General features: G+C 41.2%; 1 protein-coding gene and 1 long non-coding RNA gene across 7 annotated transcripts in view; one reads left to right on the forward strand and one right to left on the reverse strand.

Annotated features, from left to right (window-relative positions):
* The window catches only part of LOC140527170 (uncharacterized), a 29,350-nt gene extending 21,087 nt beyond the window's left edge, over positions 1-8,263 (forward strand). Inside the window, exons 5-6 of the long non-coding RNA XR_011974707.1 lie at positions 7,887-7,940; positions 8,057-8,263. This is a non-coding gene — a long non-coding RNA (uncharacterized lncRNA). The remainder of the gene's footprint in view (positions 1-7,886; positions 7,941-8,056) is intronic.
* LOC140527168 (protein unc-93 homolog A-like) overlaps positions 1-27,344 on the reverse strand; it is a 262,533-nt gene that overhangs the window by 31,275 nt on the left and 203,914 nt on the right. For all 6 annotated transcript variants that reach the window (XM_072643889.1, XM_072643888.1, XM_072643886.1 and 3 more), the window contains 2 exons: positions 17,225-17,286; positions 5,832-6,028 (listed from right to left, as the gene is read on the reverse strand). In XM_072643889.1, the coding sequence (XP_072499990.1) occupies positions 5,832-5,927 (96 nt within the window). In that variant the 5' untranslated portion in view covers positions 5,928-6,028; positions 17,225-17,286. The remainder of the gene's footprint in view (positions 1-5,831; positions 6,029-17,224; positions 17,287-27,344) is intronic.

Here is a 27,344-nt window from a genome sequence, read left to right on the forward strand (position 1 = left end):
TGTTGTATAAACAGACCTAGGACCCTGAGCATGTAGAACTCCATCTTCTCTCTTTTGGGCTCTTCCTCTTGTTTTTTTTCTTATTGCCTTGATAATTTCAGTTAGTGTTGTAGGCTGTTCAATCAACACGCATTTATTAAGTGCTTGCAATGTGCCATGTACTGTGCTGGGCCCTGGCAAACCAGATAAAGGAAAAGCAGTCCTTGTCCTCAACAAGTTCGCATTCCAAAGAAAGAGCCAACGTGTAAATAAATAGGTACATAGAAGATACATACAAATGATGTATGGCAACCTTACATGGGAAGGCTCTAGCAGCTAGCTGTTCGTTTAAAACACCTACTATTTAGTTGAAGTTTCTGTTACATTACAAAAATCCTTTCTCTAGGGAAGGAAGGAAGGAAGGAAGGAAGGAAGGAAGGAAGGAAGGAAGGAAGGAAGGAAGGAAGGAAGGAAGGAAGGAAGGAAGGGAGAAAAGAAAAGAAAAGAAAGGGAAAAAAGGAAAGTTTAAAAAAAAGCTAGCTATGCTGATTAGTGCAGCCTAGTGACTATTAGTCCTAAATTAGGTCTTAGAGTCGGAAAGGCCCTTATAGATGATGTCCTATTATAGATCAGTCCTATTCTCTTATTTGACAGATGGAAAGTGAAACCAAGATAAATGAGTCAGGCAGGGATTCATTTGTATAGCAAGCGTACAAAGTTAAGTCTCCTGACTCCTTAGTCCTTACGGATCTGAAGGTGCTGGTGGTTTCAGCAAATAGTTATTAGCTTCCTAATATATTTAGAGCTTTAAGATCCGTTTGATTGGTCCACATGACTAAGGATTTCTGAATAATAAAAGTCATGGGTTACTCAGAAGCCAATGAGTAGAGAAGCAGAGTTGGCAACAGACTCCAGTACATTCCCAAGGAAGGATTAACCAAACTACAAAATCTTCATAAAAGATGTCACCCAAGAGTTGTAAAGCCTGACAAGCAGTTAGGCTCGTTACATAATGTCAGGATATTAGGAGATAACCCTATTTTGCAGAGTCAAGGCCCAGAAAGCAAGCTGTGTCCTGAGCTTGGCATAGCAACAGTCCTTTGTGCTCACCCTCTGGATGATCTCAGTCACAGAAAAATCCCAGAATTGTTTCATATACATTTGACTGCTTTCACCAGCAGCAGGTGTTCTCTGAGCTCAGACAAGCACCTGCTGTATCCATGTTCAGGTTATGAAGCCCTGCTAGGAATCAAACTTGTTACATTGTTGCTGTCAACCCTCATTGTCAGGACTAGAGCTCTCTAAGCTTCCATTGATGTAAGTATTGAGATCTGGCTACACTAAATAAAGGGGGATCTCTCCATCCTGGGGGCAGGGCCCAGGCACATGTATCCTTGCTTACAAGCCATTTACCTCACTTTGAAATTAACTTAGGTTTAATTCCTGAAGCTCCTGTCTCTAGCCTATTTTATTTGTCTCCAACCATCCATAGGCTAGAGACTGGTTCCGCTTGATTGACAAGAACAAGGCTCCATGAAGCGAGGTGACGTGTTTGATAGAATTGTTGAGTCTGTAGTCAGAAAGCCCTGAGTTCAACTATGGCCTCTGATACTAACTTGCTGTGTAGTCTTGGTCAAGTCACTTCATCTCCACTTGCCTCAGTTTCCTTAACTGTAAAGTGAGGATAATCATAGCTCCTACCTCTCAATGTTGTAAGGATGAAATGAGATATTTGTAAAGCATATAGCATGGTGCCTAGTACACAGTATGGGTTATATAAATGCTAGCAGGTTACTATTATTATTAATCTCTTGATACCCTTACAATGTCAAGAGAGTCAGAGGGAGGGCCCTATCAAGTGGACATCTCATGGAAGATTTATAAGATCTGGACAATAGCTCCACAGAATGAGTGACGGGCAGAAATGGGTGATATAATCTGCATCAAAGTATGTGGAAGGAATTGTTCTAGGCCTGGGACTGGAAAGAAAAAAAGATATATAGCTTCTTGTTTCAAGGATTTTCTAGTCTAGTAGAGAAGATGACGCCACAGATAATAATTCATAAAATGATAAAATCATTTTACGATATCATAAAATGATACACGGTTACATGTATAGCAGAGGTGAAAGAGGGTGCACCTCTTTAAGATTCATGAAAAGAAGGTAAGTTCTTGCTGGGGGATTGGGAAAGATGAACCATGTCGGGGACAGAGGGGCCCTATCCCTTAAGTCAGAGCAGCCAAGTAAAGGCCCAAATGTCAGAGCATATATAGTAAAAAAATCTCAAGGCTAGGGGTAGTAAAGGCAATCCTTTCCTCTGGATTTTAAATCTAAATTTGCAAACATTCCTTTTAGTAGCTCCCAACTCCTGAAACCCATTACCTCACTTAAACTCAGCTTCTGGGGGAGGTGCTGGATTTGCAGCACCATTGAGCTCATGCCCAGGCCTGACCCACAATCACAAAACCAGATATTGGCCACTATTTGGGGGGAAGCTTTGTTATTCAAATGGTGAAAAGGGACACCTATTTCTCCCCTATTCCATGACCACACCTCAGAAAACTTTGCATCATCCTGTGAGCACAGGCCAATACAACATTAGACTCAGTAGCATTAAAAAAAACAAACAGCTAATGCTCTTTAGATATGATTATTAAAAACAAATATCAATACGTAGTTTTATGTTGTCTTAAATAGGACAGTAATTTCAATAATTGAAATAGAAAGGCATTTCACAGAAATTGGAGCATGATTTTTTAAAACTACATTATCATCTGTAGTTTTATTCTTTAAATTTAAGTGAGGCAGCATCCCCAGAACCAAAGTAGAAAATGGGTAATGACAAAGTCAAAAGTGGATTTGAGCTTTTTGACAAATTGATTTCCAGGATTTTTTCTTTTTCTTTTTTTTTTTAACGTAATGGGAGGGCAAGCACCCAGTTTTTTGCCTCCCCAGGTCACCGTCACTGAATTCCAGATTCTGAACAAGCTCCTTGGCTCAGTGACTGTGATTTCTAAATAGTTCTTTGGATTTCTCTTCAGAGCCTAATAAAGTGCTTTCATGTTGTAGTCTAAAGCAATAGTCTCTAAGGTGAGGGATGTACATGCCTTGTGGGCTTGCAGAGGATGAACCAGCAGAGTGTGTGAAGAAAATATTGAATTGAGGAGAGCAGTGCAGTTGTTCTAGCTGCTAATAACTACCACCTGCCTCAACCATTCTCATTCCCCTATATGTACTTCAAGGAGATCCTCTGTAGATACACCTGGCCCCAGCCTCCAACTGGGTAACTGTGGTCAAGTGATAGAATTCTATCTTTAGAGCTATGAACCTTAGAAGCCATCACATCCAACCCCATCCTTTTACAGATGAGGGAGCTGAGGCACAATCAGGTTAAGAAAATTGTCTGGGCTCATGTCACTGGTAACTATCTAAGGCAGGGTTTGAACCCTGGTCTTTTGGATTCCAAATCCAGTCTCCTATTCACTACACTATATTGCCTTTCAAGGTTTGAAGCTCAGTTCTTCTCACCTGGAAAATGACAATAATTCTTGTAGTTCCTACTCAAAAATTTGTGAAGTTCAAATGGGACTATGTATTTAGTGCTTTAAAGCACCATGTAAAGGTTAATTATCATGTTGTTCACTAGCTCGTGATACTAGTGAGCCCAAAAATCATCAGAAATGCCAACAAATATCGCAAATTATAACAAAGTAATGTTGTTGTTCAGTCATGTCTGTCTTTGTGATCCCTTTTGTGGTTTTCTTGTCAAAGACAATGGAGTGATTTGCCATTTCCTTCTCCAGCTCATTTTACAGTTGAGGAAACTGACAGAAACTGAGTTAAGTGACTTGCACAGGGTCACACAGCTAGGAAGTTTCGAGGACCAGAGTTGAACTCAGAAAGATGAGTCTTCCTAACTCCAGGCCTTGCATCCTATCCATTTTATCCACAGTTTGCGTTGCAATGAGTACCCCAGGGTCAGCTAAAATAGCAATTAGAGCACACAGTAGCTAAAAAATGTTTATTTCAGGGATACCACAAAGAGGCACTGCTCAAATTGACGTCTTTTCATATCTCTTTCCTGCAGAAGTATCTGAAATACCTTTAACGTTAAACAAATAATCTTTTTTAAAAAAGTTTCAAGAAAAGCAAATGTCCCCAGAAGGGCATTTTATTTTAAACTAAGGTATAAATGACTGATAAAAGTGAGTAAGTAATGACTGATAAAAGTAAGTAGCTTTTGATAGAAGGCACCAGGCCTAGTAGAAAAAGGAAGAATATGAGAGGACACAGAAGGGACAAAAAGGAGCATGGAGACAGAACTTTATTTACTTAAGAAGTTTGCCTAGGGTCTAACCTGAAAGCACCATCTGATTTTGATCATATTTCAATGAATTCATATGATAGAATCTGACCTCAAAATTAAATGGTGCAAAACACAGGATGGTTCATGATATGTTTTTCTTGTCTTAACTACTCTAAAAGAAGGCAAAAAGAATCACATTCCAAATCATTAATTCCCAATCTTTGCAATCCCTATCCAAGGGTTCAATATCATTTATTTTGTAGACACAGTAAAGTACTTTTAGTGGAGTTATTAACTGGTCCAACCATTTTTGGGGAACAATTTGGAATTAAGCCCAAAAGACTATAAAACAATATATATCCTTTGATCTAGCAATACTGTTACTACTACAAAGGGAACAAATAAAAAAGGAAAAGGATGTCTATGTACAAAAACTTTATAGTGGTTCTTTTAGTGGTGGCAAAGAATTGGAATTCTTTGGAATTCCCCATCATCAATTGAGGAAATGGCTGAGCAAGTTTTGGTATGTGATTGGTTATGAAATACTATTGTGCTGTAAGAAATAGTGGAGATGGGCTTGGAAAAACATGGGAAGACTTCTATGAACTTGATGCAAAGTGAACAAAGCTCGGGGGAACATTGTACTCAACAACAGCAATAGGATAATAAAAACCAACTGTGAAATATTTAACTACTCCGATCATACAATTTGTTGTGATTTAGTCATTTCAGCTGTGTCCAAATCTTGTGACCCCTTTTGGGATTTTCTTGGCAAAGACAACAGAGTTGTTTGCCATTTCCTTCTCTAGCTCATTTTACAGATGAGGAAACTGAGGCAAACAGGATTAAGTGACTTGCTCAGGGTCACACAGATAAGCGGTATCTGAAGCCAGATTTGAACTCAGGTTTTCTTTACTCAAGGCCCAGTGATCAATGTACTGCACCACTTAGCTGCCACCTCACTACTCCTGATCAATACAATGGTTTGTGACAATTCCAAAGAACTCAGGAAAAATGCTGTCTACCTCCAGAGAAAAAAGTGATGGGCTCTGAGTGCAGATTGAATTACATTTTTTCACTTTTTTCTTTTTTTTTTTCATAATATGCCTAATGTGGAAATATATTTTGCATGACCTCATAAATACCATGGTTATTGTATTTTGTACTTTCTCATTAGGTGTAGGAGGGGCTTAGGAAGGGAGAGAATTTGGAACCAAAAATAAAAATTTAATTTAAAATGTGATTTATTGTGGTGGCAAGACCCAGTGAGAATGTAATTGGAAAAACAGTCTTCTAAATAAAAACATTTTATCTTAGAAGATCTTAGGAAAAGGAATACCAACTGAATTGAAATCTATACCATTTCTGCTGTGGAATAGACTTGAATATTGACATGAGAGGAAATCTAATGCCATCTGATATTATCTATGTAGCCATGAGCAAGCCACTTTGATCATTAGGTAGTACAGAGGTCAAGAAATGCATAGGTACAAATGCCCTTTGAAGAATTCAAGGTATCTAAGTTAAATACACACACACACCTACCTCTAGATTCTGAAGAGCCCCATAAGCTGTAAACAGAAACAGAAACCCAGTAGCTATGATAAGAACATTCTTTAAGCTGCTATCCATTTCGTTCATTGAAAACCATCAACCATCAGCTGAGGGTGTAAATCTGTAGTTCCTGAGGCTCGGTGGAAAAAAAGAGTCTGGACGTTGAAGTGACGGCCTCTCTTCTACATCTAAAAGAGAAAAAATCTCGTGTTAGCTACTGGGGCCAGTTAATAAACTTTCTTATGAAAAACACATAATATTTCCTTAAAATATTCTTAATTTTTCACTTTCTCTAGAACTCCAATAGGAATTTTCCCAACAAGACATGGCCTTTTGACAAACGGTGTGTTTTTCTTTCTTTCTGAGTAGACAAGGCTCCACAATCAAATAATGACATTTATATTGTGATCATAGTGAGATGGCATCCTTCTAATGGGCAGAAATTGGTGTGGTGACACAAAAAAGTGAAAACTCTTCTACCCCCAAATAACAAAGAGTAAATACTATTTTTGCTCCTGTAAAAAGTCAACATGATTACAAGGCAGTGAGGGTCAATGATTTCTCTTTATTAGGAAACACAAATGACTAATATGGAAATGTTTTACATGATTGCACATGTGTAACCTATATCTGATTTCTTGCTCTCTGAGGGAAGTGGGGGGAAGAGAAGGAGAGAAGGAAGAACAGATTTGGAACTCACAACTTTAAAAAAAAAGTTAAAAATTGTTTAATACGTAATGGGGAGGAGGAATAAAATAAATATGTCTTAAAAGATTATGCTACATAGTCACAGCAAGGACAACAATTTTCCCCATATAAAAACTTAGAATTTTACTTTTGAAAGTTAATTTCTAAAAGCCAATTTAAGCAATTTAAAAATAGGTTTGGGTTTGCATGGCAACACTTATGAGTTATGGCAAATGTAACCAATGTGTATAACAAAAAAGATAAACTGACTTTTGCCTTTGGGGAATTAACCATCTCCTGTGTCCCCCCTCTTCCCTTTACAACCCCTCAAAAGGTGAGAAGGTAGGAAGTGAATCATTCAGCTTGGGGAAAAGATTTAAGAACCATTCTTCATTCTAAAGACACGGGATACTAATCAATAAATAAGCCCTGAGGTTAAAAAATTATAGGTGCCCAAGGGTAATAGATCCAGAAGACATGGCAAAATACAGGATTGCAGATTTTGGAGCTGGGAAGGCTCACAGAGGTCTAGTCTACCACCCTCATCTTATTGATTGGAAACCTGGAGCCCAGAAGGGGACATGATTTAACAAATGCCCCACAGGTACTAAATGACAGGGTCACAGTTTGATCTGAGAACTTTTGACTCACGATCTAAGCCCTCTTTATACTTGTTTTCTAATCCGCATCTGGGAACATTGGGTCAGAAGCTAGGGAGATTTTATAAAGGAAAAGGCCAGAAAAACACTAAAAAGAGAAAACCAAAGGCAAGATAACATTCTCTTAAAAAGTGGTGAGATGCTAACTATAAGCCTTCCCCAATCAGCAGAAGGCATTGAATCTATGGACTTGGAACACCATTCTTTTTTCTTTCAAGATGTCATTAGACTTTGTTTTATATAAATGTATCTGCACTATCATTCAGCAGAGTGTTTTGCACACTATTAATGCTTCTTAAATGTTATTACTCAAAAGGATGAATCAATAAATTTCTATCAATCACCCACCATTTGGTCGGCACTGTACTAGGCACTGAGGATGCAAATGTAAAGGTGAACAGTCCCTGCCCTCAAGAAGCTTGAATTCTACCATCTTTTAGTTAGAGGTGTCCAACCCTTTCATTTCATAGACAAGGAGAATTACAGTACTGCACTATATGCTGCTCCAAATAGAATCCCTGCAGGTTCAATGGATCCTATATGCTGCTCCAAATAGAATCCCTGCAGGTTCAATGGATCAAGACCATTGTTTTTTGATTGAAAAGAGGGATTGATTTGACCTACAGTTTTGAACTGGTAGTGATTTGTCCATATTCTCCTATACCAAGCAACGTATCTACTTACATCTATGTTTTTTTAGCAGATGGAGACCACCACCACTGAGAGCCAACACCTTGGAAAAGGGCCAGGGAAGGTGAGTGCAGCATCCCCCAGCTCATTTAGAATTTCTCATTTCCTAATGCACTCATATTTCACCTAGACCTGGAAACAGGGAAGATTCTTATGGCTTATTTCTTTGTTTCTTTTCAGTGGCAGAGCTGGCTTCCTATTTACTTGGCCCTCGGTGAATTGGAAAACGGGCTTGATTAAATAATAGGAACTAAATACTTTGCAATCTTCCTTGTAAGTGACTTGGACTAAGGAACAATTACCCTATATGGAAATGCTGCAACTTTAAAACTTGGCATATCTAGATTAGTGGTTTGTCAAATTTTTTATAAACCTTCTGGTTCTTAATCATGGCTCTGTGGATTTTATGAAAATAGATTTCTAATTACCTTGTTTTAATATATAAAGTTTCCTTTGTAATCTGAGGTATTTTATTTTACACATTTAAAACCATTATTCAGAGAAGGGGTCTTTAGGCGTCACCAGAATATGAAAGTGGGTCCATTAAAAAAAAAGGCTAAGGAACCTCTATTCTAAACCAGGGGAGGGGAACAAATCCTTTTATTTTGTTTTGTGAAGTCTGGATTCAGTCAAAGGATGGAACTTGAGGACCTAGAGAACCACATGTGGCCTCGAGGCTGCAGGTGCCCCATGCCTATTCTAAACTATTATATGTGTGTTCATCCTTCGTTGCCAAAGAAGGCCATGCCATCAGAGAAATAATGACATGACTTGCACTTAACTTTGTTTTGAGTGAGGGAGGGCCGGGCAGGTCACCAGCCTCACTTCTTCTCCAGAGCCATCTGAATTCAGTGACCAGATATTCATCAGGATGACTGGAGGTGACTCAGGATGAGGCAGTTGGGGTTAAGTGACTAGCCCAAGGTCACATAGCTAGTGAGTGTCAAGTGTCTGAGGTGAGATTTGAACTCAGGTCCTCCTGCCTTCTGCACTGATGCTCTATCCACTGCACCACCTAGCTGCTCCATTCTAAACTATTACATATTTATTGAAGACCTCATTCAGATTTATTTGAACAAGCTGCTTCTTTGGAGTACTTGCCACTAATCCTTTCTCTCTGTTCATATTAACTTATTTTACTGTTTCTTTGGTTTCCAATACTTATCTAGGAGATCCTGATGTGGCATTTAATATTTATTTGCTGATGAGAAAAGTTAAAAATACAAGATAATTTGGCCCTCAACAATAGTCTGGAGGATTATTAATAGCAAGATTATCTTCTAGCTTTCCATAAAAGGTAAGCCCCTTGAGGGATGGGATTTTTTTTGTTTTGTTTTTGTCTTGTTTTTTATCTCCAGCATTGTACCTAGAAAATAGCAGACAATTAAATATTCATAGTCTCACAAATTTAGAACTGGAAGGAATCTTAGAAGCCATCCAGTCTATTCCATGCGTTTTATAGAGAGTCACAGTAGAGGCAAGGCTGCTATTCAAACTAAGGACCCTAGATGTTCAGTCCAATTCTCTTTACATTGTATCAAACTTTTCTTTGTTAAATGGAACTGATTTGTCATTTCATAGCTACAAATTGTCATTATTTAAAGATTTCCTCTTGTTCTAGCCACACCAGAAAAGGAGTCTGGGAGTGACCCAGATTTGGGTCTTGCCCAGCACTCTCAGCCAGTTGAAATAAGCTGACAGCACTGGCTATAGATCATGCATGAAGACTAATGTCCTACATACTATGGACTTTGCCTAGCAACAAGACCCCTTGTACAGTCTCAAGACTGTAAGCATTACAATTCATCTCCCAGCCACTATTACCCTATGTCTAACAATCTCCTACTACTAACTCTTCTTCTCCCTAAATCACTCAAATACCAACCACATGTGAGTGAACTATCCCCACCTCCTATTCCCCAACTATCAAACTCCTCCACCTTTTCCCATTCACATTTTACTTCAATCCTGCCTACCTTCTCTTCCACTGTACTTTTGGAATTGCTGCTCTAAAGTGAACAATGTTCCCCTTATTATGGACCTCTTTCTTTCATTTTCTGTTAGGTATCAATCACTGACTTCCACCAATGATTCTGTATCTTTTGTTATACTCTCTAGCAATGGCTAGAGAAAACTTCATTCCCACTCCTCCCCACCCACCCACCCCCCACAATGCATACAAACACTGTTTCTGGAAGGGAGTAGGGATACCTTTGCTTTCTTATTACCATTTCAAGACTCATTTTGCTGACATTATACAATCTTTCTTTCTTTGAAGTTCACTTCAATAAAATTTTTCCACCTAATGTAGATCATGGTGGCTGTTGTGTATGAGACTCTAGGTCATTATCCCTTCTTTCTCAAGGAGCTCAGCACCTGGCTCACCATATTCCCTCTTTTTCAGGGTAGGTAGGGTATGGTGACAGGTGTGGTGTTCAGAAATCCACCAAGTCAGATGGGGACCAATTCAATGTGAATTTAACTTCTTTGAGGCAGCTGGGTACACAGTAGATAGTGCTAGATCTAGAATCAATCATTTTACAGATGAAGAAACATGATTAAGTTACTTGCTCAGGGTCATACAACTATCCAAAGATTAAGAATGATAAATCAAAAGCAAAACTTTTATTTAGGATAGAATAGCAAAGTAAATAAACAGGAAAAATCCCTCTGAACTCCAAAATGTATGATTCTCCATGCCACCTGACAGAGAAGGAATTATCCCTGGACAATTCACAACCTGAGGATGTTCTCCTAGCTGTAAAAACCTTTTGGGCTTCATTCCCCAACAGCCAACTGTGCTTCACTCCAGCTGACACTATCAACAGCTGTTAGAGTTTCTTCCTTCATCAAAATGTGATTAAGGACTCTATGTGATATTGCTGTACCTACCACAACACACCTGGGGTAGGTAAAGCTAAGATGGCAGAGAAAAGGCAGAGACTCACCTAAGCTCTTCACCAAACCTCTTCAAATACCTTTAAATTATACCTCAAAACAAATTCTAGAATGGCAGAACATACAAAGGGACAGAGTGAAACAATTTTCCAGCCCAAGACAACTTAGAAGTTCAGCAAAAAAAGATCTTTCATACCAGGATGATAGTAAAGTACAGTCCAGCAAAGGCTGCAGTGGAGACCTGGCCTCAGCAAACCAGGAACATGCCTTGGGAGTAACTGAATCAGTGGTAGCAATGGCTGTTTTCAGAATTTTTAGCCCACAGATGGTAAGGGGATCAGACAACTGGTCAGAAGAAGATTACAGGAGTCCCTTTGCTGGCACCAGGGGCAGGATTCTGTTGCTTTGCTTACACTTGGATGTGAGTTGTGGTCCTTGGTCTGAGTCCCAGCACAAAGAGAAGCACTAGAACCCTAGAGCTTGTGGCCACAGGGTAGCAGGGACCCTGATAACAATTCTATGGTGGAAGAGATACCAATGAACAGTACAGGAGAGTAGGAAACACACCTCCTCCTAGATCCTACCACCTTGGAAAAAATGAAAACTTACAGGTCCCCAAAATCACCTCTGAAAGTAGCTGTACAGAAAACCTGAAGCTTGGGATGATGCCTCCTCCACTGTGGAAGCAGAGTCCTGTTTTAGCACAGAGTTAAAATTTAAGAAATAGGCTAGAAAATGAGAAAACAGCAGGGAAAAAAAAGATCCTTACCATATAGAAAGATGACAGAGAATATGAAAACACAAACTCAAAAGAAGATAACAAAGTCAAACCCTCTACATCCAAAGCCTTAAAGGAAAATATGCATTGGCTACAAGCAATAGAAAAGCTCAAAAAGGATTTTTAAAAGCAAGAGAAGTAGAAGAAAAATTAGGAAGAGAAATGAGAGTGATGTAATAAAATCATGTAAAAAAAAGTCAACAGTTTGGTAAAAGTGGCACACAAAAATACTAAAGAAAACACCTTAAAAAACCAAATAGGCCAAATGGTAAAAGAGGCACAAAAATCCAATTAAGAGAAGAATGCCTCAAAAAACAGAATTGGCCAACTGGAAAAAGATACACAAAAATTCACTGAAGAGAAGAACTCCTTAAAAAGCAGAATTTGCCAAATAGAAAAGGAAGTACAAAAGGTCACCAAACAAAATAATTCTAAAACTTAGAATTGGGCAAGTGGAAGCTAATAACTTTATGAGACATCAAGAAACAATAAAACAAAATCAAAAGAATGAAAAACATGTGAAATAGCTCATTGGAAAGACAACTGATCTGGAAAATAGATCCAGAAGAGCTAATCTAAGAATTAGTGAACTACCTGAAAGCCACAATTTAAAAAAAAAAAAAAAGCCCAGACATAATCTTTTGAGAAATTATCAAGGAAAACTGCCTTGATGTTCTAAAACCAGAGGGTAAAATAGAAATTGAAAGAATCCATTGATTACCCCTTGAAAGAGATCCAAAAATGAAATTTTATATTTGTCAGTATTATAGCCAAATTCCAGAATTTCCAGACCAAGGAGAAAATATTGTAAGCAACCAAAAAAGAAACAATTAAAATATCGTGGAGACACAGTCAGAATAATATGAGATTTAGCAGTTTCTGCATTAAAGGATCAAAAGGCTTGAAATATGATATTCTGGAAGGCAAAGAGCTAGAATTATAACCAAGAATCACCTATCCAGCAAAACAGTATAATCTTTCTGGGGAAAAGCAGACATTCAATGAAATGGAGGACTTTCAAGTGCTCCTGATGAAAAGGCCAGAGCTAAATAGAAATCTGACTTTCAAATGCAAGATTTAAAAGAAGCATAAAAAGGTAAGCAGGAAAGAGAAATCATAAGGCATTCAGTTGTGAAGCTGTTTACATTCCTATATGGAAAAAAATACTTGTAACTCCTAAAAACTTTCTCATTATTAGGGCAGTTAGAAGAAGTATACACAGACAGAAAAAAGAGGTCTGAGTTGAATATGGTGGAATGATTATCTAAAAAAAAAATTAAGGGGTGAGAAATAAGAATGCACTGGAAAAAGGGAAAGGGACAAATTATCTGACTTAAAACAAGGCTGAAAGAGTTTTTACAATGAAGGTGAAAATGGGGTGAGGGGGGAGCATGTGAACTGTGCTTTCATTGGAATTGGCTGAAAGAAAGAATTATAAACACACTCAGTTGGGTGTAGAAATCTATCTTACCATACAGGAAAGTAGGAGGAGAAGGGGACAAGGGGTGGAGCAGATGATAGAAGTGGGGGCACATTGAGGGAGGTAAAAGTCAGAAGCAAAACTCTTTGGAGAATGGACAGGGTGAAAGGATAGAGAAAGATAGGATAAACAGGGAAAACAGAATGGAGAGAAATACATAGTTACCATAACTATGAAGAAAATTACAGCAAGTTTCTCTGATAAAGACTTCATTTCTAAAATATATAGAAAATTGGGTCAAGTTTATGGAAATGAGAGCCATTTCTCAATTGAGAAATGGTCAAAGGATATTTATAGACAGTTTTCAGACAAAGTAATCAAAGCTATCTGTAGTCATATGAAAAAATGTTCTGAATCACTACTCTGATTAAAACAACTCTGACCTGCACACTTATCAAAATGGCTAATATAACAGAAAAGGGAAATGACAAATGTTGAACAAGATATAGGAAAATTTAAACACTACTGAATTGTTGAAATGGTATACTGATTCGACCAGTCTGGAGAGCAATTTGGAACTATGCCCAAAGGGCTATAAAATCATGCATACCCTTTGACCTAGCAATACCACTACTAGGTCCATATCCCAAAGGGATTTTTTAAAAAAAGAAAAAGGACCTATATGTACAAAAATATTTATAGCAGCTTTTAGTGGTGGCAAAGAATTGGAAATTGAGCAATATCTATCAATTGGGGAATGTCTGAACAAGAAAAACCTGGAAAGACTCACATGAACTGATGCAAAGTGGAATGAGCAGAACCAAGAGAAAATTGTGCACAGTAACAATATTGTATTATGATCTACTGTGAATAACTTTGCTATTCTCAGTAATACAATCATCCAAGACAATTCTGAAGGACTTATAACGAAAAATGCTGTCCACCTCCAGAGAAAGAATTGGTAGAGCCTGAATGCAGAAGGAACAGTAAGAACCCCAACATACAGAGAATGGCCTGCTGTCACAGGTTCTTAGATCTGCATTTATAAAGGGTAAGGCAACTTTTGAGGAGTCAACAATCACTTTAATCAAGCACATGAATTATTCAACAAATTCAGGGGAAAAAGTCAGCACCCTACACTTCAGAGAAAATACAGAGAAATCAAAATCAACAAACAGGCTTCCAAATGTCTGACCTAAGCAATACATACATCATAAATCAACAGACAGATAACTATCTGACCTTACATACATAGTTACCAGAGAGAGAAGTACCAACATCAGGGGTTTTCAAAGGGGGATGGGGGTGGGTGGACACCTTAGTGGCTGCTCAGAGTTTCCTTTGGCCAAATTAACACTTTCAAAGAGTAAGTCTCAAAGTAAAACTTCACCTCAGAGTATTTATATGTTTTGTAGAGCCAGAGGGCATTACAACCCTTGAGAACCAGTGTCATTAACAAAAGGCATGGCCTTTCCTACAAATCTTCTCTAATCAAACTAACCCAGGTACTAGGTGAACTTCGGAAAGTACTGGGATAGGTGGAGAGTTGTCAGTATGATACACTTATGGCAGTATACCAAGCTATCAAAACAGAACAAGGAGGACAGTGTACTTAGACATTTTTTAGAACCAGAGGACATCACAACCCTTGAGAACCAATGCCTCATAAACAAAAGGTGTAGGTCTTCCTACAAATCTCCCCAGGTACATTAATGGGTGGGGAAGATCTTCTTTAATCACATTATTCAATCAGAGGCACTTGATCATTAAACAAAAACAGCCAAAGATCCTACTTTGCTTGCCATCCCAGTAGATCAAGGATATTTTTCTTGTTTTTTCTTTCTGTGTTTTCTTTCACAGCGCGACTTACATGGAAATGTGTTTTGTGTGATTATAGATGTATAACCTATGTACAATCAAATCACTTGCCTTCTCATGGGAGGGTAAGAGAATTTGGAACTCAAAATTAAAAAAAATGTTATGTTAATTTTTTCCATATAATTGGAAAAACATTTAAAAATTTAAAAAAAAACAATTAAAAAACACTAGAGGCTCAAAGCTGCACCCAACAGGGTAAGAAAAGGAAATGCTTCTGATTGAGATCTATTTTTCCCCCTTATCACCCCTCAGCATTTTCTCTTTGAAACTAGAAAGTTCCATTAAATTCTTACCTTGCCTCTAGGACTAACAAAGACTCACTGGAGTTTCAGCAAGTGACAAAGAATTACTTAGCAATACTGATAAGGACAAAGTGTAACTGGTGACCCGGATTCTTACAGGTCAGATCTATATCCCTCTTATACATCTCTTATGTACTGATGCAAGTGCTGCCTCTGGACCTACAACTACAAAACTTGATAACTCCTTACACTTTATCATTTATCATCAATTGACAAGTACTTCTAGATTCCTTTAAGGAAAATTTTTAACCCAAACATCCTGAACTTTTTCCATCTCTGAAGGCTTAGATTTTGGCATTAACATTAAAATCTCCCCAAATCATTCACTACTGCACTAGATGTTTCTTTTACTAATTTGTCTCCAGTGCCCATAAGCATCCCTAGTTATAAAAGGCCATTGATGGTATTTTAAGGGTAAAACTTTGCACCAATGTCACAAAATTTTAATATCCATATCATTAATTTCCTTAAAAAAATAATTATCAGTGAATTGGGCCATACTTAAGGGATTGATCACATGTTAGCATTATCTTCAGGCATGGGAGTTCATTTTTAGAATACTTTGATGCATCTTAAATCAAGCATAGTCAATTCATCTCTGAACTCCCCTTGGAAAATAAATGATCTTTGAGGTTCTAGAGGGGTAAGGAGTGTCCCTCTACCTCATTCATGGATTCCCTGAAATTTGTGTGTCACCATCCTCATATACAATGTCATTTAGTTTACTCTATACCCTTTCTTCCTGGGGTAATTGTGACTGGAATATGTTATTCCCTTGTATATATCTTCAAAGAGCTGGAAAGACCAGGCATAGGGTATCACTAAAAAGAAATAGGAGATTCAAAGACTGATGTCACTGTAACTGAGCAATTATTAGCTCATTCAATGTCATTGAGGTGTTCAGTACCAGATTCAGGATTTAAAGTAAGATCCACTGATTTCAAATGCTGTTTTCTCTTTACTTCCCTGAACAATTTTCATCTTCCTTACCCCTAGACCATAATCTTTTCCTTACTCTCATGTTATAAATTGCTTATCTCTATCTACAGGAGAGATGTTTCTTGTAGAAAGGTGTAGAGAATCATTCTGTGGTTTCCAAAATTACATTCTTTCTTTCTGAGCCCTTGAATAAGAAGAATTTTAGTTCAATAGTGTCTGTGGTAGCTGTCCATGGTAGCTAAAGTTTAGTACAGTGTTCAATTCTTCCTAGGATGATTTTTAGCAGTCAGTAAAACATTTAATAACAAAGTTGCACAGAATCTCTGAGCTGTACCTAAACAAAAACCCCCTCTACAACATACTTTTGCTTGAAGATTTCCAGTGATGTGAATTCCTTTGTCTTCTAAGGCAAGCTTTTTTTCTTTGGGATAGCTCCAGCCAACCTCAGCAACCTCCTTAGATTGGTGACTCTCTCCCTAAATGCTATTTCAGGAATCCCCCAGCCATGTTTCGCTATCTCTTCTCTGGCTACCTCTCCACCAATTGCCTCACTTAATCAGGCATACCCTTCTATCTCTCTTCTCTCTTTATTTCCTCCAGTTCAGGAACCATGAACTATGATTGTATCAACACCATGTTCCTATATGAAGTGTGTCATCTACTCCCCTATGGCTACACTTTTCATTCCTGTAGCTTCCAGGATCAAAGTGTTCTTTCCGAGATACCACTCACTTATCTGTGTTGTTTCACCCAATAGAATGCAAGATCTTTGAGAACAGGAACTAAATTTACTTTTATATTTATATTCCAAGGACTTAGCATGGTTCTTGGGACCATATAGGTACTTAATAAGCATGGGGGGAGGGGTGTCTTGGTCATTAATTCATTTATTCATTAAGAAGTTTTTCCTTTCATCAAACTTGAATTTGCCCCTGCAACTTCCTATAACATTGCTCCTACTTCTGCCACAACTATACAGAACAATCTAAATCCTTCTCCCATATAATAATAGCTCTTTAGATACTAGAAAACAATTATATTATCATAATCCCTGTGTGTCCTCTCTTCTCCAGGTTAATTGTCCCCAACTCCTTCAATAGATTCTTATATGGAATGAACTCAAGACTTCTCACCATCATGATTCTTCTTTGCTAGATGCTCTCCAGATATGAGTCCACTGAAGACTGTAATGTCCCTAGAAAGGAACACAATAATGTTCTTAATTCAGCCCAAGTTGGCATTAATTTATTTTTTATCTGCTATATCATTTTTCACCCATGTTGAGCTTGCCATTCCCTGGGTTTATAAGCTAAGTTTATAAACTCCCTTATGACCCCCAAATTTATAAGCAAAAATGGATCTTAGAGGGTATCAAATCCAATTCTCTCTCCTTATACATAAGGAAAGTGAGGCCCAGACAGGTCAAGTTACTTGCCCAAAGCTGCTCTCATAATCATGGGTAGAGCTATGATTTTAATACACTCCCTTTGATTCTAAATCCAAAGCCTTATCTATTGTTCCAAGTTACCTTTATAACCCACAAATCTTACTCCAATCAATTAAGGTCCAGCTAAACCATCCCCATCTTGAACTTGAAAAGTTGAATTGAGTTTTTCTTTCTTTTTTTTTAGCCCAAGTATAAGATTTTATCTTTATCCCTATTAAATTTCATTTTATTTAATTCTGTCCACTGTACTAGATTGACAATATCTTTTTTGGTCTTGACTCTATCATCCAGTGTGTTAGCTATCCCTTTTAGCTTTGTGTCTTGTGCAAATTTGATGAGGTTTTATCTCTGCAATTATCCAAATCATTGATAGAAATATTCAACAGGACAAAGTAATCCCTGAGGCATCTGCACTGAATATCTTCTTCCAAATTGACATTTAAACATTAATGGCTATTATTTAGTTTGGGGCATTTAACCAGTTCATTTATTTAATTAACTCATATCATCTTGCCCTCATTTCTACATCTAAACCTTAATAATTTGCTATATGCTTTGTGACATTTTAGTTAATCATATTACTATATTCTCCTGATAAATCAGTCTAATAATCCTATCTTAAAAGGAAATATGCTTGATGTGGCATGATCAATTCTTGATAAAGCCATGATGTCTCTTTGTCATCTCTACTTCATTTTCTGGCTGTTCACTAACAATCTCTTTAAAAATATTTTCTAGAATTTCCCCAGGAATCAAAGTGAAGTTCTCTGGACTATAATGATCAGACTTCATCCTCTTCCACTAAAAATGTGAAGACACTGCCGTTTCCAAATCCTATGGAACTTTTTTCTCTTGCCCCAAGTCTTTCAAAGATCACTGAGAGTGACTTAGGAATTACACCATCAATACCCTAAGAAAGAATTCATCTGTCCTTACTGACTAAAATTCATCAAAAACAGCTAGGCATTCTCTTATTCTCTAACTTATTTATTTTGAAAAACCTATGTATTATAAAGGCTCCTTCACTTTCTTCTATTTACTTCCATCCTACCCCTCTTACATGAAACTTGGGATCTTTGACTCTAACTTGTCAAAAGTAACTACTCTGGCTCTTTGTGGTGGCAAAGAATTGGAAATTGAGGGGATGATCATAAATTGGGGAATGGCTGAACAAGTTGTGATTATATTATTGTAATGGAATGCTATTGTGCTATAAGAAATGATGAGTAGGCAGAGTTTAGAAAAACCTGGGAAGACTTACATGAACTGATACTGAGTGAAGTGAGCAGAAGCAGAAGAACATTGTATACAGTAAGAGCAGCATTGTTCAATGACTAACTTTGATAGACTTAGCAGTTCTCAGCAATGCAAGGATCTAAGACAACTCCAAAAGACTTATGATGGAAAATACCATCTACATGCAGAGAAAGAACTTTGGAGTCTGAATGCAGATGGAAGCATAATATTTGATCTCTTTTTTGTTGTTGTTTTGTTTTCTTTCTTCTTTCTCGTGGTTCCTCCCATTGGTTCTGATTCTTCTTTACAACATGACTAATGCAGAAATATGTTTAATGTGAATGTATATGTAGAGCCTATATCAGATTGCAAGCCATCTTGGAGAGGGAAGGGAGTGAGAGAAAATTTGAAACTCAAAATCTTATGGAAGTGAATGTTGGAAACTAAAAATAAATATTTTTTTTTTAAAAAAAGAGGAAAATAAAGTAGCCGCTCTGAGGATATGTATGGCAAAGAATTCCTAGGTGAATAACATAGATGTTTTATATGTTATTCCCCTCCAGCTAAATTTGTCTGTTCTTCATTTCTCACACATGAGATCTCCATTGTTGGGGGACAGCTCTGGACCGGGGTCCCCCGTGAGGACCGTCAGATGCCTGAGGGTCCGAACCTGCCCCCTTGTGGGGTACTGGGATGGCCCTGGTAACAAGCTGGCTCCACCCACGGGGAGGCACTTGGGAGGAGCTCGCCCGCCCATGGGAGGTACGGGGGAGGAGACAGGGGATAATAAAAGGGGATGACCACGAGAGCTGGAGGAGAGGAAACGCAATAAAGCTTGCTGACTGCAACTCCTTTCGGGTGCTCTGCCTGTTTATTGCCCTCCCCCAACCGGGAGAGGGACCGGAGACGTCCAAAGACCGGGGATAGGTAAGTAGAAGGCAAAGGCCCGGGAGTCGCCCCGGGCATCTGGCGCCCTGAACAGGGACCGCCGTAGGGAGAGGAGAATCCGCCTTGCCCCGCAGTAGTAGCCTTGCTCCGCTACTGCGGGAAGATTCAGGCAGCCTCAGTATTGAGAAGTGGCCTTGCCTTGCTACTGCGGGAAGATTCAGGCAGTCTTAATATTGGGAAGTGGCCAGGATGGGTCAGGGAAATAGTTTTCCCAGTTTAAAGCCCGAAGATAAAGGAGTACTTGCTTGTCAGCTGTATAAGCTTTGTAAGATCCATGGGCTTAAGCCCCACATTCGGGACTGTAGAGCATTTGTGGAAAAGATCTGGGATGTCTCCCCTTGGCTAGAGCATTGTGGGTTACGCCCAGCTAAATGGGACATAGTGGGACAACAGATGGTTGCCTATGAGAGGGTGAACCCGGGTGTATTAACAGAGGAGGACTTTACGTTCTTTCAAGTGGTCGCCGCACTTTTGTGCTCGGATCCCCGTCCCCCCTGGCGATCAAAAGGCGAGACCCAGACAGGGCAGTCCCTTCAAGGGACGACAGAAGAAGAAGAGGAATCCGATGAGGATAATCCCAACCCCAAGCCTTTATATCCATGGGGTATGTTAAGAGAATGTGCAGGCAGGGACTCTAGAGCCCCGAGGGGAAGAACAAAGGGAAAGTTTGATGAGGAGGGAACGCTCAAGAGGGAGTGGAAGGTCCCCTGGAAAGCCCCCGAGACAAAGGGAAAGTCTGATGAGGAGGGAACGCCCAAAAGGGAGTGGAAAGTTCCCAAGACAAAGGGAAAGTCCGATGAGGGAGGAACACTCAAGAAGGAATGGGAAGTCCCTGAAACAGCAAGAGAGGGCTGGGGAACTCGCAGGAAGAAGTTTCAACGGAATTTGGGAACTCCCAGTCCTCCCGAGGTCGGGCTGAATGCCCTCTCCTTCTCCCCAGCCGCCACATCCTTGTCACAATCATCACAAGGAGCGCGGTCATTTACCTACGGGCGGTCCGGGCCCTCGGAGCCTCTGAGTGTACTCACTCAGAGCCTATCCGCAGCTTTGGCGGAGGGACAGGAGATAGATTTAGAGGAGTGGGAGGGGGCCGGCGCTTACCTTGTCATTGTGGAGCGGGATCCGATGGGAAACGAGAACCGTTTCCATCAACCGGTGCCCTTCAAATTATTGAAAGAACTGAAGGAGGCCGTTTCCAAATATGGCCCTTCGTCACCTTATGTGAAGCATCTCTTTGCGAATACCACAGCCACTTGGCCGTGGGCCCCAGCTGATTGGAAGGAAGTGTCGGGGGCTATCCTTACACCAGGACAGTTAGTGGCTTATGGCGCCGCCGTTAGACAAGAGGCGCTCAGATATGTCAAGGAACACAATATTGCAGAGACAGAGGATGCTGTGAATATGATAACAGGGGCAGGGCCATACTCGCAGCTTATTGACCAGCTCCAATTCGATCCTCGGGTGATGGCTGCAGTTCAGTATTGTCATATTAGGGGCTTTGCCAAGATTGACGCCCCAGGGACTATGAGGGATAAGTTGGTAGGGCTAAAGCAGAGGGCTAGCGAGTCCCCCACTGATTTTGTGAGTCGGGTCCAGCTTGCGGTCCGGCGGTCTCTTGGCTCAGGACCAGGAACGGATTCCCTGATAACTCAGCTGGTCCGAGATGGCCTGTGTCCTGAATGCTCCCAAGCCCTAGCGGGCTTGGGGCCTCTCGCCTCCCTTGAGGAGATAGTAGAGAGGCTGTTAGACATTCCACCTAAAGACACCCACCAGGCCATGGTGACGGCGGTGGCCCAAGGGGTGACCCAGGCCCTTTAGGGTGCCAAGGACCAGAGGCAATGCTATCGCTGTGGTCAGATGGGGCACTTTAAGAGCCAGTGCCCTGTCGCTAAAATGGGAGCATTGCCCACCTGTTTTCGCTGTGGGAAACCGGGCCATATTGCCAAACATTGCCATCTAAAGCAGCAGCCTCAACCACCTCGGTCGGGAAATGGGAAAGGGGGCCTCCCTCGGGGGGGCCCCCGACCCCAGAAACAGATCTTCCCAGTGGAGGCTGTAGGCCCTGCCCCTGCCCCCCAGCCCAGGAATTCTGCACCCCTGTCGTATCTGCAGCAGTACCAACAAGCCCTCCAAAAATTGCAACCTTAGTATGCACATCTGCCATGGATCCCTCAGACACTGATTTAGTTATAAGGCCTTGGCATACTGAAGGGATTGATGTGCCCCCCGCTCCCTTTCCCCGCTTGGTGGTGGGACCCTCCGGCTATGTGCCATTCATAGTCCATACTCAATTGTTGTCCAGCGGGTCCTCCACGATTTATTTGACTAACCCGCATTGTTATCCTATAAATATTGCCCCAGGGACTCCCGTTGGGAGGGGTATCTCCCTGCCTTGGATTGAAGAGCCTGAGCAGAACACCCATCAAATTAATTGGTGCTCTCCCATTGTAGGCGATCACCCCATGATACAGATTCTGGTTGAAGGGCGTCCAATCATGGGTCTGCTCGATACTGGAGCAGATGTGTCAGTTATTAATGCATCCCAATGGGACCCCAGTTGGGCGGTGAACGATGGTGCTGCCCAGGTTGCTAGAGTAGGGGGTGCCAGTTTGGCACTACGGGCTGCTAAACATTTGAATTGGACCTTTGAGAATCATCAGGGGTATTTTAGGCCTTTGAAATTGACCGGCCTTGCCTACGCCCTTTGGGGGTTTGACCTTCTTCAGCAACTTGGGTTACACCTTACCACCCCAGAACACCTTCAATTAAACATTCCGGGGCCACTGTGACGGTGAGCAGCCCACCTATAACATGGAAAACCGAGACCCCTGTGTGGGTTGAGCAGTGGCCCCTAACCCCTCAAAAGCTCACCGCCTTACGATTTATAGTTGCTTCCCTTTTGGAGCAGGGCCGCATTGAGCCCACTACAAGCCCTTACAATTCTCCTGTTTTTGTTATAAAAAAGAAAAATGGATCTTGGCGCATGCTCATAGACCTTAGAGAGATTAATAAATGCATGCTGCCTATGGGGGCGCTACAACCTGGTCTCCCTAGCCCTGCTGCGATCCCCCGAGATTTTAGTATGACAATTATTGACATCAAAGATTGTTTCTATAGCATTCCCTTACATCCACAAGATAGAGTCAAATTTGCCTTTTCCATTCCCTCGGAAAATCGCCAGCAGCCATATGAAAGGTATCATTTTACCGTGCTCCCTCAAGGGATGGCAAACAGTCCTACTATGTGCCAAATGTATGTCCACGCCATCCTCTCCCCACTCAGACAGTGCTTCCCCAAGGCCATTATCATTCATTACATGGATGACATTCTTATTGCCACACCTAGTCAGGATTCCACGATGGCGCTTACTCAACTTATGGTCGATACCTTAGCTGCCCACGGGCTAACTGTGGCTCCAGACAAGGTACAGACTACACCCCCTTTTCAGTATCTTGGCCATGAATTGAAACAAGGACGGATTGCTCGCCGTCCTCCGAGCATTGATCTTTCTCAGCTCACCACTCTCAACGATTTTCAAAAGCTGATTGGCGCTATACAGTGGATGCGGGCAGTTACCCCTATCCCTGATGGTGAATTATACCTGTTGTATGATTTGCTGCAAGGGGATCCCGCTCTGCTTTCACCCAGACATTGGACATCCGAGGCCTTAATGGCAGCCAAGAGCATCCTCAACAGATACTCCACAGTTGTTGTGCGGCAGGAACCCAACCAACCCATTTATGCCACTATATTAAAAGCCAGTACTTTCATTGGCTGCCTCTATCAATCACATGGCATTTTGGAGTGGCTGTACCCCCCTCTCAACAAAAAGGCCCTTCCATATAAATGGCGAATGGTCACCCAATTTTTTCTTTTAGGTGCCGAGCGCTGCCTATTGGCTTTTGGCAGATTTCCCATTTTGAATTTAGAGGCATCAGAGGAAGTCTTAAGGTGCTTCTCCGATGAGATTCCAGAATGGGCCTCTCTTTTATGTATGTGTAATACCATAAAGCTTCCGCTCCCCCAAGCGCTTAGAGGATGGGAAGTCCTTCCTATCCATATGCCTTTTACTATTGTATCTCTACAGCCAGTTACGGGACCCACTGTTTTTACGGATGCTACTAAAAACCATAGGGCTGCGGTTTATATCCCTTCCAGGCAATTCCTTAAGGTGTACACCACCGAGCATTCCTCAGCCCAGAAAAATGAATTGCTGGCAATACAATATGCTCTCTCCATATTACCTAATGAGAGCTTTAATCTTGTTACTGATAGCTTGTATTGTGCAAATGCTATTGCTGCTTTACCTTTTGCCCTCATTAATCCCTGTGCTTCAACTATAGCTCAAATCCTATATGATATTCAAGAGTCCATGTTACAACGCTCTACTCCTCTTTATGTATTGCATATTCGCTCACATATGTCCACCATAGGACCCATTTATCAGGGTAATGATATTGTAGATAAAGCCCTTATATTCCCTCTGCATTTAGAAGCACAGGCAGCCCACGATAAGTATCACCTATCTGCCCGATCTTTGCGACGCCTTTATGGATTGTCCAGAGAAAACGCTCGCCAAATAGTCAAACAGTGTATCAATTGTGCCCCATTTCGCCCTCTTGCCCGAGACACCGCAATTAACCCCCGTGGTGATCTCCCTAACGATCTTTGGCAAATGGATGTAACACATTTTGGCAAAGTTCTTATACATGTTTGTATTGATACGGCCTCCAATTTTATTATGGCCTCTATACAGCCTAAGGAAACAGCCCGTGCAGTGATCGACCACCTCTATGGTTGCTTTGCCATGGTTGGGGTGCCTCGAGCCATAAAGACAGACAATGGGCCAGCTTATATTTCCTCTGCCTTTGCCCCCTTTTGTAGAGAATTTTCTATTATTCATATTACTGGCATCCCATATAATCCCACAGTTCAGGCCATTGTTGAGCGTGCTAACTGCACTATAAAAACTCTTCTGTTAAAACAAAAAGGGGGAGTAAGGGCGGCGGGGCGCCTCTCCCGAGGTGATCTGGCACAAGCCGTCTTCACTCACAATTTTTTGCAAATCCGAGACGATGGCACATGCCCCGCACAAAGATTTTATCTCCACGAGATGGGAGGCAGAAGGGAAAGGCCGTTAAAGGCCCCTACTGCCTGCCTCACCGGAGCTCGAATCCAGTGGAGGGACCAAGAAGGCAAATGGCATGGCCCTGGAGTAGTTATAGCGAGAGGTCAGGGGTATCTTTGTGTCCAACCAGATGGAGCCGACCCAGGGACGGAGATCTGGATCCCCACACGATGGGCAGTTGAGCTGCGAGAAGCCGAAAGCAAGGAGGAGACAAGGGCGGAGAGGAAGGCACCGTCCAAAGCGGGTGTGCAAACAGTGTGAGATAACCATGCTCACACTTCTGATGGCCTTACAACAGTTCCTTCCTGGGTCCGAGGCTGTCCAGTCCAAATGGTACAACGCCACCTCCCGCAGAGCAGCGAGCCGCGGATCAAAGGGGCGACACCTACTGGGCATTAGCACAGGGACTCCCCGCCTTATGAAGAGTTTCAGATTCAACAACTAATAGAGGAAGGACAATTATTAGCTTCCACTCTCCAATCTTTCATGAAATCAGAGGTAGCGGCGTGGCACCGTCAGGACCACATAGACCATCTCCTCCAAAGCCAAATCACCGCCCTGCAAGACACGGTGATTTGGCTAGGAGACCAAATGGTGTTACATCAACGCTATGAGATGTTACAATGCCATTATAAATATCGCCCGCTTTGCGTGCTTAACCTCCCAATTGATTCCTCAACCTTCCCCAATCAATGGCCAGCGGTCCGCAAAGCCCTCCAGGGGGCTATGCTGGCTTACAACGCCACAGATGACATCCATCAGTTGGACTTGCTTATTGATCAGCTGAATAACCTTTCCAGAACGTTTGAGGAAAAGCGTGAACAAGAAGAGCGTTCCATCTTCGATTGGTTACAACGAATCCTGGACTCGCATTGGCTGCCAGGCGTGCTCTCCTCTGTTGCAGTTCTTGTCCTTATGTGTCTCGTCCTGCCGTGCCTCCTGAAGTGCCTCCTGCAATTATTGACACGGGCACTGGAGAGTCTTAAAGGCGATGTCTTGTCTCTGAGACACGGCGAGGGCAGGTCCCCATGGGGGGAATCGCCCAACCTACCCGTGTAAAACAAAAAGGGGGAGATGTTGGGGGACAGCTCTGGACCGGGGTCCCCCGTGAGGACCGTCAGATGCCTGAGGGTCCGAACCTGCCCCCTTGTGGGGTACTGGGATGGCCCTGGTAACAGGCTGGCTCCACCCACGGGGAGGCACTTGGGAGGAGCTCGCCCGCCCATGGGAGGTACGGGGGAGGAGACAGGGGATAATAAAAGGGGATGACCACGAGAGCTGGAGGAGAGGAAACGCAATAAAGCTTGCTGACTGCAACTCCTTTTGGGTGCTCTGCCTGTTTATTGCCCTCCCCCAACCGGGAGAGGGACCGGAGACGTCCAAAGACCGGGGATAGGTAAGTAGAAGGCGAAGGCCCGGGAGTCGCCCCGGGCACTCCATCACCTATTTTTTTGTACTGGCCTTTTCACCTCAGTCTCTTAGAATCCCTCACTTCTTGAAGTTGGAGGTCATGCCCCATTTCTACAGAAAACCTTTTCTGATATCCCCAACTACTAGTGCCCTCTCTCTCTAACTACCTTGTATTTTTTTGGTATTTATTCTGTGTATGCTAAGCAATGCTGGGTGGTATAGTGAATTGAGTGCTAAATCTGGAATCAGGAAGAATTGAGTCCAAATTTAGCTTCAGATTCTTATTAGCTGTGTGACTCTGGGAAAATTACTTAATCTGTCTGCTTCGTTTTCCTCATCTATGAAAGGGGAATAATAATAGCACCTGTCTCCCAGGGTTGTTGTAAGGGTCAAATGAAATATTTGTAAAGTATTTTGAAAAATGTTAAGTGTATTATTGTTGTTACTGTTAATGTGCATATAGTCTACTTCAGTTGAATATAAACTTCTTGAGAATAAAAAGTGTTTAATTTTTTGTCTTTATGTTCTTAGGACCTAGCAGGAGGCCCAGAATATGGTAAGTACTTAATAAATGCTTTTTGATTAGTTAATTGACTGCTCAGTCCACAGTATAGGATGGGTTGGGAAACAATGTTCGAGAAAGTATGTTTAGGATATGCCTTCATTTCTTTCTATATTTCTATATTTCTCCTATATTGGCTTTATATGTAGGTCTTACAGAAAATACAATCTGAAAGAATCATTTGATTCAACTGCTCTTGTCAATATGGATGTTGGTACTTTCTTCATTCCAATATCTTTTTTTTGCAACATTAAAGAAGAAGCAAATGCTGGAAATTATTGGTGGACAAAATCATTGGATCATTGGAGCTAGGGTAGCCCTATCCTTTGAACTCTGCCCACAGAGTTTTGGTCATGGGGAGGGGGAAGGGTGTCCAAGGAGCTTCTTGCTAGTATGCAGCTTTTTTCTAGGCATTCTCTAGCCTCTGGTGACTGTGGGCATTAACTGCAGCCAGACTCCCCAGAATCCCACTGACTCTCATTTTTGAAGGTGCAAGGAAAAGGAAGACATTGCAATCATGTA

This window comes from Notamacropus eugenii, chromosome 2 (assembly GCF_028372415.1).
Source record: "Notamacropus eugenii isolate mMacEug1 chromosome 2, mMacEug1.pri_v2, whole genome shotgun sequence".
In the NCBI taxonomy this organism is placed as follows: Eukaryota; Metazoa; Chordata; class Mammalia; order Diprotodontia; family Macropodidae; genus Notamacropus; species Notamacropus eugenii.